Source organism: Podarcis tiliguerta, assembly GCF_965153285.1.
Source record: "Podarcis tiliguerta genome assembly, chromosome: 10".
Taxonomy (NCBI): Eukaryota; Metazoa; Chordata; class Lepidosauria; order Squamata; family Lacertidae; genus Podarcis; species Podarcis tiliguerta.
Genome location: NC_139543.1, coordinates 39,386,189 through 39,405,835, shown reverse-complemented (window position 1 = coordinate 39,405,835; position 19,647 = coordinate 39,386,189). Strand labels below are relative to the sequence as shown.

General features: G+C 41.9%; 1 protein-coding gene and 2 long non-coding RNA genes across 4 annotated transcripts in view; 2 read left to right on the top strand and 1 right to left on the bottom strand.

Annotated features, from left to right (window-relative positions):
- Positions 1-11,624, bottom strand: part of LOC310658762 — a 50,029-nt gene extending 38,405 nt beyond the window's left edge. Inside the window, exons 1-2 of the long non-coding RNA XR_014502482.1 lie at positions 11,230-11,624; positions 10,447-10,667 (exon numbers count right to left, since the gene is read on the bottom strand). This is a non-coding gene — a long non-coding RNA (uncharacterized lncRNA). The remainder of the gene's footprint in view (positions 1-10,446; positions 10,668-11,229) is intronic.
- Positions 652-4,624, top strand: LOC310658763. Its single transcript, XR_014502483.1, has 3 exons — positions 652-760; positions 2,050-2,103; positions 4,304-4,624. It is a non-coding gene; the product is annotated as an uncharacterized lncRNA (long non-coding RNA).
- A 956-nt stretch (positions 11,625-12,580) lies between the features above and the next one.
- USP44 (ubiquitin specific peptidase 44) overlaps positions 12,581-19,647 on the top strand; it is a 12,919-nt gene continuing 5,852 nt past the window's right edge. The window contains exons 1-3 of one of the 2 annotated variants that reach the window (XM_083401056.1): positions 12,590-12,729; positions 13,360-13,449; positions 17,640-19,139. In XM_083401056.1, coding sequence (XP_083257182.1) covers positions 17,715-19,139 — 1,425 coding nt within the window. In that variant the 5' untranslated portion in view covers positions 12,590-12,729; positions 13,360-13,449; positions 17,640-17,714. Of the gene's footprint in view, positions 12,730-13,359; positions 13,450-17,639; positions 19,140-19,647 lie in introns of both variants that reach the window. The other variant, XM_083401055.1, reaches the window with a different exon arrangement.

Genomic DNA, 19,647 nt, shown 5'->3' with positions numbered 1-19,647 from the left:
CTGCTAGGTTGGCAGGAGCAGGGACTGAGAAACAGGAGCTCACCCTGTAAATGCCATGGTAAACCTACATCAGCACACAGGCTTCTTCATCTGCCCCAGCTGCAACAAAACATGTGTGATCATTCCCCATATTGGTCTCTACAACCACAGCAGGCACTCTAACTCGACAACAGTTTGCCTTCACCCCTGAAGCCAGACACTTCCATTGTCTCCTGAGACAGACGGATGCCAAACAACCTGTCTACCTTCTGACACAAATAATCACATACAAATATTGTTGAAAAATACTACTAAAGTTGGAAAGGGTCAATTATGCTTTGACTCAAGCAATTCTGTCTACATGTGAGAACAAAATCAAAACTGTTTATGTCTTAGACTTTTAAATTACAAAATCACCACAGTTCCATCGCTAAGTAATTCCAAAGGATAAGACACCTGAAATACAGGATTCAGAGCTGGGCCCAAACCCAAACTTCCTATAGACGTTTGATGATATTCTGTGCCAGACCCAGCTGCTTAAGCCAATCCTTAAACTCCATACCCCAAAAGCACACTGAGCTTAAAACAAATGGTGCTTATTCTGCATCAGGCTTTGGTAACAATGGCAGCATTGTTAAGCAAAGACACAACACTATTTTTTTTCAGTACAGAAGAAAGGATCTCTCACTAACAACAGCTGCCTCTAGATGGAGTGAGTGACTCATATCCTGAGAACAGGGCACACCTCAGCTTCTCGCTCTGGAGTCAACTCTAATTCTAAGTACTGTACTCAGCAGTGTATGAAAATTGTCTCATTTTGCCGCTGTTCACTTCAGGAAACTGAAAGTGAAGAGCCTTAAGTTCCATTCACATATGACAGAGAGATGACTTTCGTATTGCTGAGGGTGTTTGTGAATGGGACTTGCTATATGCCAATACAGTGGTACCTTGGGTTACATACGCTTCAGGTTACATATGCTTCAGGTTACAGACTCCGCTAACCCAGAAATAGTGCTTCAGGTTAAGAACTTTGCTTCAGGATGAGAACAGAAATTGGGCTCCGGCGGTGCAGCGGCAGCAGGAGGCCCCCATTAGCTAAAGTGGTGCTTCAGGTTAAGAACAGTTTCAGGTTAAGAACGGACCTCCGGAACGAATTAAGTACTTAACCCGAGGTACCGCTGTATAACAATTGACTTCAACTCCTGCAAGAAAGAATAAGGCCCTATTACACTGCAAGCATATGCTGGCTTCATTTCACTTCATCTGCCATGGCTTCCCTCAGAAAATCCCTCAGAAAACCCTCAGAGTGTTTGGATGGAACTGGGAAGACCAGAATTCAAATTTCCACCCAGCCATGAAGCTCTTTGCTGGGGCAAATGATTACTCCTAAATCTAACCTACCTCACAAAGTTGCTCTAAAGAGGTTATCCTATACAGGCAACCTCCAATTGGGGGGGAGGTTTGCGTTCCTGCCCCCCTCCTCACCAGCAGGTTGGCGGAGCACACATAAGCCTACCCTTTTCCGCCCCTGTTCTGCTCTCTTCTGGGTCCAAAACAACCCACACATCGGTAGTTGTGTGTCAATTGAACACACACAAAATGGTCACCACTTGTATGAGACTGGAATAAAAATGTGAAAAGTATTTTTTGAACAATAGCTAAATAATGGAATAATGCAAATTACAATATTTTCAGAAAATCACTAGTACTAAAACAATATGAATAAGTATTGCATGTAAATCAGAGCATATGCATTGCTTTTGAACTGCAGCCTATTTTACTAATGTATTAACATATGACTAATTGTTTTTTTTTTTATTATGATTTTATTGTATGTTGATTTCTTAATGGCTTTGACCTCCATGGAGGCCTTCTTGTTGAATGAATATTTATTTATTTTAAATAAATAAATAAAATAAATGTTTTTATTTATTTTGTGAGAATGCAAGACCTATTTAATTATTTTATACCAAGGTCCCAATATATTAAAATAAGAAATATCTTCAATATAATTAATATTTCATATTCAAGAACTGTCTGCAAATATTAATCAACTTGATCCATCTGCAGGCAGGGAAACATGGGAGCTGTTGTCTTGGAGTGCCATCTTGTGGCCAAATCAAAGTAAGTAAAATCTTATTGTGGAAATGTTTAATGTAAACTGCATATTTTATGGCAAGGTGAGGAAGTATTCTGCATTTAGTGGTGAGCTTCCTAGTAGTGCCTCCTGGTTGCTGCGATTCCTACAAAAAAATCTGGACTAAGTAAACCTTGGCCTGATCCAGCAATGCACTTTGGATGTTCTTAAGCAAGTGCTCATATCCAAATCACTGAATAAATTATTAGTTATGACTGTACTGCCAAGCATATCTGAGAATACATACACTTTTTCTTTGTAAATTTAAAATAATTTAGTGGATCATGGGAATGATAGATATAGATATAGATGATAAAGATGTAGATGTAGATGTAGATGATATAGATATAGATATATAGATATAGATATAGATATAGATATAGATATAGATATAATGTAGATTATAGCCACTGTGGTGTAGCAGTCAAGAGTGTCAGACCTGAGAGACCAAGGTTTATATCCCTACTCAACTATAAAGCTCACTTAAGCCAGTCACTCGCTAATCCACCTCACAGGGTTATTGTGAGGGAGAACTATGCATGCCGCCTTGACCTCCTTGGAGGAATATAAATGCAATAAGTAAGTAAGTAATCTGGACCCTGTGGTATGGAGACACCCAAATATGTCATCTCATACATTAAATGCATTCCATAGCTTTCCTCACAAGCTGCAGCACTGACAGTATGATCATTGTGACCTGAGATGCATATCTGCAGTGCATGGCAATAAATGTCCAACTGTACCCTGATACTTCCTGGAAACCCTGACAAGTCATAAGTACAGTGATAAATATTTGTCAAACACAAAGCTAAAGTGACACCTCTGATAAATCATCTGCACTCGCTGTCTCAATGCTACTGGGACAGGTTCAAGGTTCTTGTATCAATATAGAAACAGATATATCAAGACTATTGCCTAGACCAGTGGTCCCCATTTAGTACTGTTTTTCAAAAGCCAAGCCACAGACCCCCCCTTTTTTAAAATAATAATAAATAATAATAATATATCAATGGTAGTTTTTGTTATGTGAATGGTGCCAGGGACCCCCTGGATGGGTTACTTCTGACATCAGGAGTGGCCCAAGCCTTTTTGTTGCCTGAGATGAATGACAATATGGTATATTCCCCGTTCTGTACCAAAAACTGTAAGTAGACTGATAGCTGAATATTACTTCAGCATTGGTGATGGAACAGAGTCCTCCACCGCACACTCGGGCAGCAAGCTAGCATAGAGGCTGCAGGGCAGACCATGTAAGCACACATTTCTAGCCACTTTCTTCCCCTTACAATTTGCCTTGTGAAGCCCTCTGCCCCATGAAACAGCCGGCCCTGTCTGATATACCAGGCTCTGGTAGCATAAGTCATTTTTTAAAAGGATCAAAATCAAGTCCTTTAGCCAGGAACAGAATAACCATTTAATTTAGCCTATATCCCCTGTGCAGCTATTGAAAAGTTAAAGAATTGCAAGATCCTAGGCATTAATGGGCTTGGAGGGGCATTTTACAAGTCTTTTAGTGGGGTTTGAGTCTGCTTTTTTTAAAGCAACCTAATGAAATCTTAGAATGGGGTGTGATTCCAGAAATGTGGTGCTGATTGAACCTCATAGCCATATTAAAACCAGGTAACGATCCCTTCTCTCAAGGGTAGTACCACCATATTGATCTCTTAATATGCTAAATTCCTCACTTCCAACCTAGCAGCCCAGCTTAATATTTCCTTTCCTTTCCTTACTTTACTTTAAAGAATATACTGGAATAGACCAGACTGGCTTTATGCCAAGATGTCAGTTGTCAAATTCTGTGAGGAAATACTATTCTTTATAACAAAATCAATTCCCTCAGCTTTATTATCGCTTTATGCTCTTCACGTTTTGTATCACTTAGAATGCCCAATTTTAATGACACTCCTACATAAATTAAATGTTAGATCAAATTTTTTGAATGCAATCCAACAATTCTATTCATCTTCAGAAGCTATGGCTAGAGTCAATGTGTACTACTCACACTTGATAAAATTATCCTAGTGCACCAAGCAGGCTTCCCCTGCTCCTCAGTTCCTTTTACAGGAACTACTGAAGGGCTAGCAAACAAGATCTGAGCAGAGAATTACAATTAATAGTAGGCAGCATGTAATACATTTACTAATGACATTTTACTGATGTTAAGTAATATGTTGCTTGTCATTCCAGTGCTTACAGAAACAGCTCAGCGACTTCCATAGGGCATGAGATAAATTACCACATGTGCTCATCCTCCTATCTATTAACATCCCTGGGTAACAGAACAAAGGTGATTGCAACAGCTCTCAAACCTAACACTACACCTGAGTATTGTTACATCTAAAGAGGTTATGAAAGTGAAATCTTGTTCCCCTTTCAATAAATGTAAAGTAATAACTTGCGCAGTATAAGAAAAATAATCTTTCACGGCTGGGGGAAACCTAAATTCACCTTCCTATTTCAACACCTTCCAGTTATGATTCCTGAGGGTGCATTAAAACAATAGCAATATTTGTTAGAGAAATTTACTGTTGGTGGTAAAATAATAATAATTAATAGTGCTATCTTATATAGATGCAGAAAAAAAGAGATTCAGTTTATTAAACTTAAGTCTATCCTGAGGTGTTTTATCTTAAACTATTAGTACACTAGAATTAGAAATTATAAGGACATCACCTAACTCATGACACAATGGAGACTTCATAAAATGGACTCTCAATGAAGCATACTGCCTCTGACTCCAAGGTGGTTTGGGTCATTTCAGTAGGGTACTTCAATGGGATTGGGGAAGAGAATTACATTGTGTTGGGATGCCATTGGCTTCATTGTGTCCTCTATGCAGAGCCAGCCCACCAATGACACAGGATGAGGCCGATGCCTAAGAGAAGTGGCACTGGGGAGGAAGAGGAAGTTGCTTCCCTGCTGCTCCTTTACACAGTGGGGCAGCCATAGCCACTGGGCAAAGTGGTGGTGGCAGTGGGGCAGTGGCTTCTCTTCCTCTTCGTTAAGGTGCTGCCCCTCTCTGGGTGGTTGGCCTGGGTGAATAGGCTTGCTGCTTTCATAGCCTATGTATGACAGCAGCAAGCCTATTCACTCAGTGTCCAAAGAGCAGCAGGTCTATAGGAGAAGCAAGCTACTGCCCTGGGGCTGCCCTTGCTTTACACAGCAACTACAAGGACCCTACCTTGTAAAGCAGCAGTAGAGCAGCTGCTTCCTCTTCTACTTTGACACCTCCTCCTACTTCCCTTGCCCACCCATTCCCTCTGCCCCCCACCCACCCGTTCCTTGATTTTTTGCCTTGGTCACCTTCTCCACTTTGACTTCATATTTCAAATGTTGCTGGACAACAATTTATATACTGCATTTATTATTATATACTGCACCTTATTATACCAGGAAGCTCAATGTGGGGTACATGGGTGCTCCCCCTCAAAATTTAATCCCAACAATCTTGTGAGCTAGCTTTAGGCAGAGAGAGACAGAGAGAAAATGGCCCAAGGCCACCCAATGAACTCCATGGCTGAGTGGGGGTTTGAACTCTGGTCTCCCAGACCCTAGTCTGCCACTCATAACCACTACACCACACTGGCTTTTGAGTGTCACGGCATCTCTGATCATAGGCGATTCCGGCTGAGGGCTGGTGAGTGCTTGGTGCTATACATGGAAATGTTGATTATAATTGCTACCAGGTACTCAGTGCTGTAGAAATTAAAATCATCATCATCCTCATTGCTGGTGAGTGCTTGGTGCTGTACAAATGTGGAAAATGTCCTAATAAGGTTGCATGTCAGGGAGAGTGCATTTTGTAGTTTGCACAGTAACAAAACAAAACAACACACACACACACACACACACACACACACACACACGAGACACGTTTCAAAGCTCAAAGGTTGGTAATTAACCAAAGATTTGCGAGAAGATATTTAACAAAAGTGCCAGGCGAGCCTCCCTGGGGAGAGCATTCCACAAATGGGGGGCCCCCACAGAAAAGGCCTGTTCTTGTGTTGCCACCCTCTAAACCTCTCGTGGAGGGGGCACATGAAAAAGGGCCTCAGATTATGATCTCAGGGTCTGGGTTGGTTCATGTGGGAAGAGATGGTCCTTGAGGTATTGTGGTCCTGAGTTGTTTCAGATTTTTTTGGTCAAAACCAGCACTTTGAATTGGGCCTGGAAACTGACTGGCAGCCAGTGCACTTGGGCCAGGAGTGGTGCAATATGCTCAAACTGTCTTGCCCCAGTGAGCAATCTGGCTGCTGAATTCTGAACTCATTGAAGTTTCTGAACTGTATTCATCATGGATGTTGAAATCCCCCCAAACAAGCAGTCTAGGAGTCCTGAATCCCACCTCAGAGACCAGCTCTGTCAGCTCAGGCTGGAAAACTGATGGGCAGTGAAGTGGATGGTAAACCAGAAAAATTCCTAATCCAACACCAGGAACAAACACTCTAGATCCCCATTTAACTGGACACAGAGCCAAGAGAGAGAGGTGGGATTTCTATAAGACCAAAGCAACTCCCTTTCCTGACCCTCAAGTCTGCCCTGATGCTGCCCTGAGTACCTTAGAGGCATAGCTGGGTGAGACCAACTCTGCTTTGCTCTCCCACCAAGGTCTCAGTGATACATACCAGATTGACCTCCTCATCCACAATCATATCATTGATGAGGGAGGTTTTATTGAGAATCGCCATGGTATTCAACAGCAGCAACCACAGACGCAAGATCTGGCTAATAAGACAACCACAATTCCCTAGGTTGGAGGTGACAAAGTGGTGGCACAATGTTTTTGTTTCATCTTCAATCAATCCTCAATGTTTTTCTTCTCCTCAGGCTTCTGTTTGAAATCTCTCAAATATTTTGTTCAGAGTCCCTCAAGGCACAGCCATTTAAGCTTTGTCTATGTTGCCAAGATTATGATAGATAGCTGTCCACCCTTAGAGAAAAGTACCAGGATTCCCAGCTGTCACTACCAACTGCAGCCAAACTACTAGCTCAATTACTGACTGATATTCTGGGAAGAAGTTCATAATGTGATTAATCTCTGCTGTAGACACACTCGACCTTTATGGATCTATAGGCTGCTATATTTCTGTGAGGTCAGAATAGAATCACCGAGGTGGGTGGCTAGCATTTAACAAATTCAGCTAATTTAAGCAAAAGCACAATTCCACAATCTACTCAGATGTATGTGGAATCCCCCAGGGCCACCAGTATAATTTTTTTCCTTAGGAGCTGGGGAGCGGGGGTTGGACTCCTTAGAGTCCTTCTGAAAATGAACAAATAAAAAGTAAAAATAGCTAAAGCAATAACGTAAATAAATAACAATAAAATAAACAAATATTTACTTCAACTATTTACCGTATTTTTCGCTCTATAACACGCACCCGACAATAACACGCACGTAGTTTTTAGAGGAGGAAAATCCGTAGGCATGCCACCCATAGGCATTCCCTCCATAACACGCACAGACATTTTCCCTTACTTACTAGGAGGAAAAAAGTGAGTGTTATGGTGCAAAAAATACGGTATATTCTGCTTAGCACTGTTGTCTAGAAGGTGTATACAATACAATACGTTTACAAAAGATACACTAAAGATAAAAGCCGTCAAATAATCTACATAATCAGAAAACTTTATTTAAAGTGCCTGCTGAAAGGGGGGGGGGCTGACCAGGCACTGAAGTTCAACAGGAAGGAGGCCTGTATGCTTTCTGCCAGGAAGGATTTCCATAGAGTTGGGTCCAAGCAATCTTTCTTCTTCTTCTTTGGCGATCACTCATAGCCAAGTAAGATTGTCTTCCATAAACATGGTTTTAACAATGAGTCCGTAAGTGACCATGGAGGCCAATTCTGGATCCATACACCATTCCACAGTGGGGACATTGGTTTCCGGGTGGGAGTTGAATGGGGTACTACTAACAAAGACTCCCCTGTAATGGGGCAGGGATATAAGGAATCAGGTGGTCCTTAAGGTGTCCTTGTAAATTAATGCAAGAACTCTGAATCTGGCCCAGTAGCATATAGTCAGCCAGTGCAAGCTTTTAAGCACTGGAGTTATATCCTGGCAGTAGTATATCCTCAAAAAAGTCCAGCAACAGCATTTTGCACCAGTTGGAGCTTTCAGAAGGGATCCCAGGGTAGCTCCACAGTAAATTGCAGTAATTGGAGTATTGAAGTTACCAATGCATTAATCACTGTGGCCAGGCTATCCTTGTCCAAGAATGTCCATATTTGGTGTAATAGCTATAGCTGATAAAAGGAACTTCTAACTACTGAAGCTACCTGAAGCTTCAGCAACCATGATGGACTCAGGAGCACTATGACCCTGTTCTTTCAGATGGAGTCCAACCCCATCCAGAACAGGCAACTGACCAATCTCTAAGACCCGGTAGTGTCTCTTTTTCCCCAGGATTCAAATTTAGTTTAGATTCGCTCATCCAAGTCCATTATGAAACCAAGACAATGGTCTAGATCAGTGGTTTCCAGTTAGGTAAGTACTGCAGATCCCCTGTTTTTCAAAAGCCAAGCCATGGATCCCCCTACGTTTGAAAAGTTGATATATGGTAGTTTTTGTTACATAAATGGTGCCATGGACCCCCTGGGGTCCACAGACCACAAATTGGGAAACATTAGATCATACACAGTTGTTTCTGACTCAGATGTTATGGAGAAACAGAACAGAATACTACTGACATTTTGCCCAAATTACTAATGACCACTCCTGTTGGCTTCATATAGAAGTAGAACATCATTGAAGACAAGATCGCTCATGGCAGCACAGCATAGTGCAAGGAACACGGGGCAAAAAACATTTCCCAACACTATTCACCTCTAGGTAGTAGCCACAGAATGTGTCCCCAATATCAATTCAGACAGAGCAGGTCTAGGAGGATACTATGATTATTGGTATCGAAAGCTGCTGAGAGACTGGGAAGCAGAAACAAAGTTGCCTTCCTTCTGCCCAACTCTCCATAATCTGTATTCTTCAGGAACACCTGCAACAGCTCCACCACTTTCTCCATCAATTTATTCAAGAAGTGAGTATTTGTGGGAAGTGAGGTAGGATGTACTACTGCTGCAGGCATAACTCTTGAAGAAACTAAGAAGTTGATCACAGCATTTCATTGGTCTTATCTCTTTAGCCATCTGTAATGACTTTGTAAACTTCAATGACTTTGCTGGAACAACAATTACCACACCAGATTCAGTTTGTATGTTTGACATTAAATTGCAATAAGGTAATTCCTTTGTTTTTAAATAAGCCCTCAAATCACATTATACATATCCAAAGAACAATGGAAAAATCCGATGGATGCATTCCTATTGCATTAGAATCTGTCTCTGGCCTACTCCCCAGGGTTATAATTAATTTAGTTTATATGACAGACTACAACTCGAATACAATAAAATAGCATAATCATGAACTCACAGGAGAAACAGGAATATATTCAAGTTTAAGTAAATAGTGCTTTAAATGCATAAAATCTCTAGATGAGATTTCTTGAGAAGTAAAACCTCTTTCCTAAAGTGTCAAGGCAAAATCTTGTTAATCTGCTTTTTCTGCTAAAAATAAGTATTAAAAGAAAAGATAAAAGTAAATTCTCAAAGGGGTTGTTGGCAAAGAAAATCCCAAGTAAAAGAGAAGTAGTAAAAGAACTAAGAAGCTGAGTGAGGAGGGGCAGCTCCATTCAAATCAGCATAAGAATGGGCTGTAACATTTTCTTTTATTCTTAGATAGAAGAGGCAGGAAGATCTCTGAAAAATAGGGCAGCAATTCAATTACAGTGCTTAGTGGGACTTCAGTAAGCAATCTGAAGCACTTCAATAATGTTATAAAATTTGTAGAATACTCAGACAGTGTAAGCTATCCATGTCTACTTAAAAGTAAGCCTCAATGAATTAAATGGGATCTACTCCCAGGTAAGTGCAAAGCAATTATAGACTACCTATTTACCAGGAAGTAAATCCCACTGAAATCATTTAAACTTATTTCTCCATAGCACTGTTAGGGTTATGCTGCTGAGATACTAGCTTGAAGTATTAAAATATTTATTTATTTATTTCTAATGAATTAAACAGGAAAACTGCACTCTTACTATGATGTTCAGTGGAGCTTACTCCCAAGTTCCTATGATTATTATTAATTTCATTTCTATACCATTTTATTTACCGGTATTTATTTTAAAAAATACTATCGGAGTGGTTTACAGCACATTAAAACATAAAATAAAACAATCCAGAATAAAACATTACTGAAGAAAGTCAAGTATAAAGTATACATTCAAAACAACTTAATTAACAGGACTAAAATATTATCATAAGCTCAGACCATACCTGCTGCTGTTGCTGTTAATCCTGCCAATGGTGGTTCATGGCGGCCAGTGGCTGTGGAAGCTCAGGCTTGATGGCTTGGGTCTGTTCTGGCTGGAGGGAGTCAGTCAGGGCCCTGCCCTCCCAGCCCAGGTGGAAAAAGGCCTCCAAGGCAGGGAGCAGGTCATCTAGCATGGATGCTTTCCTCAAAACTCCTGCATTGCAGGGGATTGGATTAGATGACCCTAGGGAAACCCAGCCAGGGGTATAAATAATAAATGATGATGATGATGATGATGATGATGATACCTTCCAACTCTAAAAATCGATGACTCACAGCAAAGATGGTCTGTATAGGATTGCAGATTTGGTAATAATCTGTATTTCAGATTTTTGTATTTGTTTTCTGCTTAAAACATAAAACACGTTTACTCCAATGGAACACTCTGGTACATTTCTTAGAACTATCCCAGAATAATTTCAAAGTCTATTCTTTTAAATTTGTTTTTGACATTTTTAATGTAAACCGCCTTATAGGGCCTTTCCCTAAAGTAAGGGGTGGACATTGTGGTAGCCTCTACTTGTAGTAGAGGTAGCTGCATGAGGCCAGAGGAACATCGCCCAGCTGTGAGGCCGCTCCCTGCAAGGCCCTTTCACCTGGCCTGGGGGGCGGGGCCCACACTCACCAACCCTACTGAAGAGGCTCCTCATGAGGCCGGAGGAACCTCACAAGGTTGTCATATTGACCAATAATACAGATGATAATGCAACCTAAAACCTAAAGGGATAGTGTTTTGAACCACATACCTTTTACCAGTGATTCTTTCATCTGCTAGTACTCCTGCACACTCCAGACTCACAGCCTAACTCTGGCTTTGTTCGCAGCCTGTTTTGTCCTCAAAATATCTGCAGTGTTATAGGGCTGTGCTCTCCAGCCCAAGCTGACCCAACTCCTATAGCTTACTATTCGGAATACAGCTATGTCTGTTAAAGGAAGAATTCTTCCTACTACATCCATGTGCATAAGCTCTATCATGTTGCTAATGGAGAGCTTTGTTCTCTGGCCTGAAAGAAGCATCTGAAACAAGACAATGACCCTGTCTTCCTGCATGGCAGGAGGTGCAGTTTTTTTTAAAGACATGCTTCCTCACACCTTAACAGGGGGCAGGGAGTGGATCTAAAGTGCTGCGTAAGTGGTGCTTTCTTCCACATATGTTTTACAGCAGGGGTTCCCAAACGGAGGCATGCCCACAAATTTCCATTCAGGTGGCTCACAGTGCATCTCCATCAAAGATTCATATTGATTTCTAATTGTAGGTAAAATTCTTATTTTATTTCTTATATTCGGTGGCACTCAGTTTTAAAACAAGAAATGTAAATACTCTCCCTCTGCAAAGTTAGTTAGGCCAAGTGGGGCTGCCCAGGAACAGCAGAGGGCTGACCATTATTACAGAGGCAATTGGCGCTTCTGCTCGCTCGCTCTTCTCTTTGGGCAGCTTGACGGGGAAGGATGGATGTCCGGAAAAAGCACATAAGCAAATGAAGAGCAAGATCAGCTTCTACTCCTGCTGTAGCGCCCAAAGAGTCTCGGCAAGAGGAGGCTGCTCGGTTGCGGGAGCCTCCACACACTCCACCTTCTCTGTGTGGTGCCCTAACAGCGTTCAGTCGCTCCTCTCCTCTTGGTACGCTGAGGAGAAGAAGAAGAGCAGGGACCCGATCCAAGACAGGCGGCCAAGGCCACCTTATGTATTGGGGCGGGCGGCAGCCAGGCCGCCAGACTTCACCTTCAGAAAGGGCCGCCGTGCGGCAGACGCTTCTGAGGCACCGCCTGGCAGGGCTCCCTGGTCCCAAACTCCGAAGAGCCGCTGCCAGTCAGTGTCCACAATGCTGAGCTTGAATGGGCCAACGGTCTGAACTGGGTGTCAGGCAGCTTCCCATGTCCCACCTTGGCTCAATAGTAACCGCCAAAGAGGGGAGGCGGAGGCAGCACATGGCGAAGGGCTCTTATTATGGCAGGTCGAGAGAGAGAGACGCTCGAGCGGGACTCCACCGAGGACCACGAGGCAAGCGCCGCCCGCGGGATCCCCGCTGCGTGTGCGAGCGAGAGAGCCGCTCGAGGGAGGCGCGGCGCTGACGCGGCCGAGGGGGCGGTTGCTTGTGACACTGAAAAGCTGGAGGCGCGGGGAGCACAAGATGGCGGCGGCTGCTGCTGGCGGGCGCTGGCGCCGGGGACGACGGCTGCGCGAGGGGCTGAGCGGCTGAGCGGGAGCGCGCCGCAAGCAGAGGGACATGGCTCGAGCCGGTCCGGTGAGAGTTGGCGGGTTCTGGCGCACCCAGGCGCTCCGGGAGGCGAGGCGGGTGGCGTGGCGTGGGGGGTCCGGTCGGGGGCAGCCGGGGGATGCCAAGCGCTCCGAGAGCGAGGAAGCAGCCCGTTACTTCTTCCAAGTAATGTCCTCCGCTGCTCTTCCCGTCACCCGGGAAGCCCCCGCTCCCGAGCTGGGGTTTTGGCGCCTCTTCGAAGGAGCCGGGAAGGAGAAACTTCTCTCCCTCGGCTTCTTCGCCATCCCGTCGAGAGGCTCCTTCCCTTATCCTGGGACGAGAAAGAGGGGGCTCGGAGGCGCCCCTCGGAGTGCTGGGAGTCCCGGGGGCGCTGGTCGGGGGCTCTGGATTAGCTGCATCCTTTTAAATAATTGCGAGTGGACTGGTTCCCCGATGTGCATCTTGATTCACGCGCGCACAAATGTTTTATAGGTAACTTGCTCGTGTGGAGACGGTCCCCATGTTATCGGCCTCCATAGGTTAAAGCCGGTTCTGGATGACTGGACGTTTTCGTTTTGAGATGGTGGGATGGGAAGGAAGTGTGTTAAAAACTTTTTATGCTGTGGAAATGGGTGTCTAGCTTTTACTTCTGCCTTGATTTATTTATTTATTTTAAAGGGAACAGATTTCTGCGGACCTGTTGAGATGTTTACTTTCAGAGATGTAACTCTTATCTTTCAAAGGAAGCACTTGTTGCACCTGGAATAGGTTTGTAGTGGCTTTTGAAAGTCGAGGTTAATACACTCAGTATGTTGTCACTTCCTCTGAATTAATAAGTCTCATCTTACTTACATCCACCCTTCCTTACATATTTCTTGTATTTTGGAAGTTGGCACCTGCAACCTCATTGATCTGGAATACTTCCTGTTGGTAATAGCTGACATAGATTAGGTGAACAGATTAGAAGAAAGATAAATAGGAGAAACTTGTCTGTTTACTGTCCCTTAACTATCCTGATTGAGAATACAAAGGACTACTAAATATATCTTAAGTGATCTTGATTATGCACCTGAAGGCTGTGTCTGCAAACACAATTTCTTAAAGAACATCCACTGATAGGAGTATCACAAATGAATGTGTTAAAAAAAGAAGAAGCTAGTGACCAGAATGAGTAGAGGAAACATTTTCTTAATAAATCTTATATGATTTATAATATCATTCTTAGAATAAGCATCCACACTTGGCCCCACACTTGAACTCTTCTGTTGTGTTGAGTAACTGACAATAAGGCATACTTTTTGAATCTTTGTTACTTAGGGTTTGTGTGCATAAAACTCATTGAAAAAGTATCAGAAGATAATGGGAGGGGGAAATCTATGAAACAATGTGAACTAGTAGATTTCCTAATAGGTCAGCATGGAGCTGCAGTTAAATGTAAATTGGAGTGAAACAAAACTGTATGCAAAAAAGCCAGCCTATTATTTACAGAATTTTGGGTTAACAGTGATTATGTAGAAAGGAGTACTGCATGTAGTATATTTTACACAAAAGTTTGTGACTTTAATGATGGCAAGTGATTATAATGCTAAAAGGTTGAGATTTGTTAAGTTTTTATGTACTTAAATTACTTTGGTAGTGCATGAACTTTATTACATGGAAAGGTCATGAAGATCTAGGTTTCAGGGTGCAGTCTTAACTTCACATACCTGGGTGTAAGCCACTTTGAATTTAGTTCTGAGTAGACATAGTTAGGATTGCAGCCAAAGAAACACTTTTCATTGTAAGAAGTAAATGATTGTAGTAAGATGTTAATTCCCCCCTATACCCTCACCTTTCCCTGCCTATCTGAGAGTAAGCCCCATTGAATTCAATACAACTTACTTCTGACTAGACATAGTTAGGATTGTGCTGTTAGGCTGTAATCCTATACAAACTTAACTGGGAGTAAGTTCATTGAATTCACTGGGGCTTACTCCTAATGTATAGGACTGTACTGCTAAGATGCAATTTTAAAGTGCTAGACCAGATTTATCATGTATTGGTTATACATGCTATTCACCATTTAATTTCTATTACACAGCTCTTAACATTTGTAACTTACTTTCTGTGCTTGACATCTGCACTGCACCAGTTTGGGAATTGTTCCTTTAAACAGGAACAGTGATGAAAATAATTTGAGTCCTGTGTGTAAATACTGATTTATGATAGTAGGAGTTCATATTTTTTGACTTGCATCTAGCACTGAGTGCCTATTTGTATTAGTAATAAGTTAAGCTACTGCATTTGTATTTAACTTTCTACTTCATATTAAAAAATCCTGTTCTGTGATTATTTAATGGTGTGTAGAGGCCAAAGAAGGAATGATTACTTTTTACTTTTGCATTTTGTCAGTGAGGTAGGACAGCAGGTAGAAGGACTGTATTTAAAGTGAAATGATATATATTGAGGCTATTTGCTCAGTTATTTCAAAATTGTATTTAATACATGAGCCAGAAAACCTTGATGTACAGGTATTCTGTTTATTTAACTGTAGGAAAGCATTTTTGTTGCATTTTTATATTCATTTTTTTACTCTTGCATTAGAATCTACAATGAAAAGACTTAAGAATTTTGGACTTTTTATTTAACAAAAAATGGCTAAAGGTAGAAGGGAAAGAAATAATCTAATAATTATCAAGGTGATTTACCCATAAAATGGCATAATGCACATCTTATTGAACTATGTTCAATTATGCCTGGTGGCTGAATGAGAAAAAGTAAGCTGAGCTTGAGTCCCAACTGTTTGTAAGTTGGATCCCATGAGGGAAAATTCAGCAAATTGTCTGTGGTGCAAAATCTAAGGGTGACCAGGGGTGCCTTTTATCTATAGCCCTTTAAACCGGCTGTGTTGTTTTTGTTTGTTACTATGTTATACATATTTGTGTTTTTATATTGTAAACCTCCCTATGATCCTCAGGTGTAGGGCAGTATAGATATTGAATAAATAATAATAATTTTATCAACTCCGACTGTTGACGGGAGCTGCTGTTGTCCCTGGACCAGAATAGTTTGAGCACAGTAGGCCAAGCATTGGTAAAGTCATGGTTGAATTATTACAGTGTGCTCTATGTGAGGCTTTCCTTGTGCATGATCTGGAAACTACAGTTAGTACAGCATGCTGCAGCACAATTGCTGACAGGAGTAAGATCCTGTCAACATATAATACTTCTGCTCACAGAACTCTCCTGGCTTCTGGCTTGTTTCAATTAGTATATAAAACCGTCAACTCTTTTACTTGAAGTATTGCCACTCCATATGTGCCTACTTGACCTCTTCAAGCTGTGGTACTGGCAGTTTTACAAGTGCCATATAATATCCATTCTGCACTTGTGAGGAAAATATTTTAGTATGTGTCAGCATCTATGCTCTGGAACTCTGTGCCTATCAATATCAGGCAGGTGTCTTCATTGCACTGTTTTTTGTGGGGGGTTTTATGCCTGCTAAAAACCTCCTTGTTTAAGGAAGCCTACCCAGACATGTAATTTAATTATGTTTATTGTTCTTAAGATTCTGTTGATTTTTATCAGCATTTTAAAGCCTGATTATTATCAGTATTTAATTATAAATATTTTATCCTAATTAATGTACACTGCTTAGCTAATTAAAAAAAAGTGTTTCTAAACTGAGTTTTTAAAATGCTATGTTTATGAAGTTGTAATTCAGTAGATAGGAATAGGTGCAACGCTGAACAGAATGATATGTGCTAATGAAACAATGGGAGTATCCAGTAAAGTTTGACTCCTTGTCAGGCTAAAGTTTCATAATCTTCCTTTACAAGGGCACATGGGGCTTGTTTGTCATGGTATACAGATGTAGTGACAAGTGTAAGTGCTGTGCCCCATCCTAATATTTGTCAGTGGACCACCTTGAGCCGTGATTTATTAAATAGATGTGTCTTAAACTGATGCTTCATGCTGATTAGGGCAAATTTTCAGATAGACGGAAAAGGTTCTGCCATACTGAAGAATTTATTCCTATGGGGAACGATTTTGACATTTGGTGTAAGGAGGAACATGATAAAGGTGTGTACAGTTATGCATTAAGTGAAGCAGATGGATAGAAATAAATTTTCTCCCCCTCTTCCTTTCATAGTATTAGAACCCAGGATCATGTAGTGAAGCTGAGTGTTGGAAGTTACAGGACAAAAAAAGGAAGCACTTCACACAGTCCATAGTTAAGACATAGAATTCACTATCACAGTGGCGTAGCGTGGGTTGTCAGCACCCGGGGCAAGGCAAGTAATTTGCTCCCCCTAACCCGGGGCAAGGCAAGTAATTTGCGCCCCCCCCGCTGCACTGTCCCTCCCCCAGATAGTCCCTCGCTCTCTCTCCGCACTGCACCACACGCCTGGCACCCTCCCCTCCACAGTGGGTGGCGACCCGGCGGCTCGGATCGGATTCGCACAGCCAGCACTGCAGTGAGAGAGAGTGAGTGAGCCAGGTAGGGGCAGAGAGCTGCGAGTGCGAGCGCCCCCCCCCCCGATGTTGCGCCCGGTGCGGCCGGCCCCCCCTGCACCCCCCACGCTACGCCACTGCACTATCATAAGATGGATTGTAGGCTGCCAACTTGGACAGCATTAAATTGGGGTTAGACAAGTTCATAGAATCATAGAGTTGGGAGAGGGACCCCAAGGGTCATCTAGTCCAACACTATGCTATGGAATGGAGGAAAACTGCCATCAATGGTTACAAGGAATGATTGCTTCTGTATCTAAGGTGGTATGCCTCTGAGGCCAGTTGTTGTAGAGGATGAGTGAGGAGAGTGCTGCTAAGTTCATGTCCTGCTTTCAGGTTTGCTGGAGGCATTCGGCTGGGCACTCTGAGAACAGGGCGCTAGACTAGGTGGGTCTTTGATCTGATTCAGCAGATTCTTCTTACGTCCTAAAAAAAGCTGAAGCTAACTTTTGTTTCCGCTTGCAGGTCAAAATGCAAAGACTGAGAAACCCTTTGGAAGATGAATTTCTGTAGCATTTCATTAACATTATAGTATTGAGAATGGATAAGTGTAAACATGTAGGAAGACTTCGGCTTGCCCAAGACCATTCCATTGTAAATCCTCACAAGTGGCATTGCATGGTATGCAATACTACAGAATCTGTATGGGCCTGCCTCAGCTGCTCACATGTTGCTTGTGGAAGATACATTGAAGAACATGCACTAAAGCACTTTCAGGAAAGCAGTCATCCAGTGGCATTAGAAGTGAATGAGCTGTATGTTTTCTGCTACCTTTGTGATGATTATGTTCTTAATGATAATGCAACTGGTGATTTAAAGCTGTTGCGAAGTACATTAAATGCAATCAAGAGTCAGAATTATGACTGTACTACTCGCAGTGGCAGGATTTTGCGATCGATGGGCACAAGTGATTACCTTTCCCATAATAGTGCTCAAGCCTTGCTTCGTAATCAAGACCGTATGTTCACAGCTCTATGGCACAGGAGGCATGCATTAATGGGCAAAGTTTTTAGATCTTGGTTTGAACTGACACCAAGTGGGAAAAGGGTTTTAGAAGAAGAGAAGCTAAGGGAAGAAGCAGAAGAAAGAAGGATCAATGCTAAGAAGAAAAGAGAAGAGAGAAAGCGCCAGTTGAAAGAAGAAATGGAAAAAATGCCTCCAAGAAAGAGCTTTCGCTTGCAAAATCAAAATAAGGAATCCTCAAAAATATCACTCTATGCACTAAAAATGTCACAGAATTTGGACTCTGCTGTAGAACTGAAAGTAACAGCTACCTCAGATGATGTAAAATTAAAAAAAATTAATGACTCTCCAGTTAAACGAAGGCCTACTGTGACTCCCGGTGTAACAGGATTACGCAACTTGGGGAATACATGTTATATGAACTCTGTTCTCCAGGTATTGAGTCATTTGCTCATATTTCGGGAATGTTTTTTAAAGCTTGATTTGAACCAAACTCAAGAGTTGTTAGCAGCTGCAGCCAATGGCAAAACAAGATCATCTTCTAAGCATTCTCCATCTGCCGGCCCTATATTTCATGTGAACAAAAGTCAATTTAAGGACAAGGAGTCTTCTGCAAGGCGATCTAGTGTTTCATCAGGCTTAAGTGGTGGAGCGTCAAATAGCAGAAATATGGAACTTATTCAGCCTAAGGAGCCAAGCTCAAAGTACATTTCTCTTTGTCATGAGCTGCATACATTGTTTCAAGTCATGTGGTCTGGCAAGTGGGCTTTGGTATCTCCATTTGCCATGCTCCATTCTGTGTGGAGACTAATCCCAGCTTTTCGTGGTTATGCCCAGCAAGATGCTCAGGAATTTCTCTGTGAACTTTTGGATAAAGTACAGCAAGAATTGGAGACAGCTCGTACAAAATGCCCAGCCCTCATCCCCACTTCTCAAAGGAAACTCATTAAACAGGTTTTGAATGTGGTCAATACAATTTTTCATGGACAGCTCTTAAGCCAGGTATGTTGTCTTGCATTCACAAAGCTCTGCAGTGATTTAAAATATTAATGTAAATTAATGGGTCAAAATGAAGACGCGTTTTACTGTTATCACTGGAGTGGGGTGTAGTCACTTTTAATAAATATTTTAAATAAATATATTGCCTTCATGAATTATGTAAATTAAGTGTCAGAAAATAACTTTTTAAAGAACGCACAAGAAAATATAGAATACTGTCAGATACAGAAAAGTACTGATTGTCGGTAGTTACAGCTATTCATTTATTTCAAGCTTGCAAGAAGACATTAAGTTGGAGGCTAAAGGTATGGCTGTTGGAAGGGAGTATCTCCATTACTCTTCCGGAGAGCATACTGATCATTCATGGCATGACCATATCAGAGTGCTACTAAACCAACATCTAAACCAGCTTTCCTTTCTATTTTAATTATTTTCTTTAAGCACTGATAAAATTAAACAGCATAATCTACTACTCCAGGAGAAAAAAATAGAGTAATTATTAGCCTCTTAT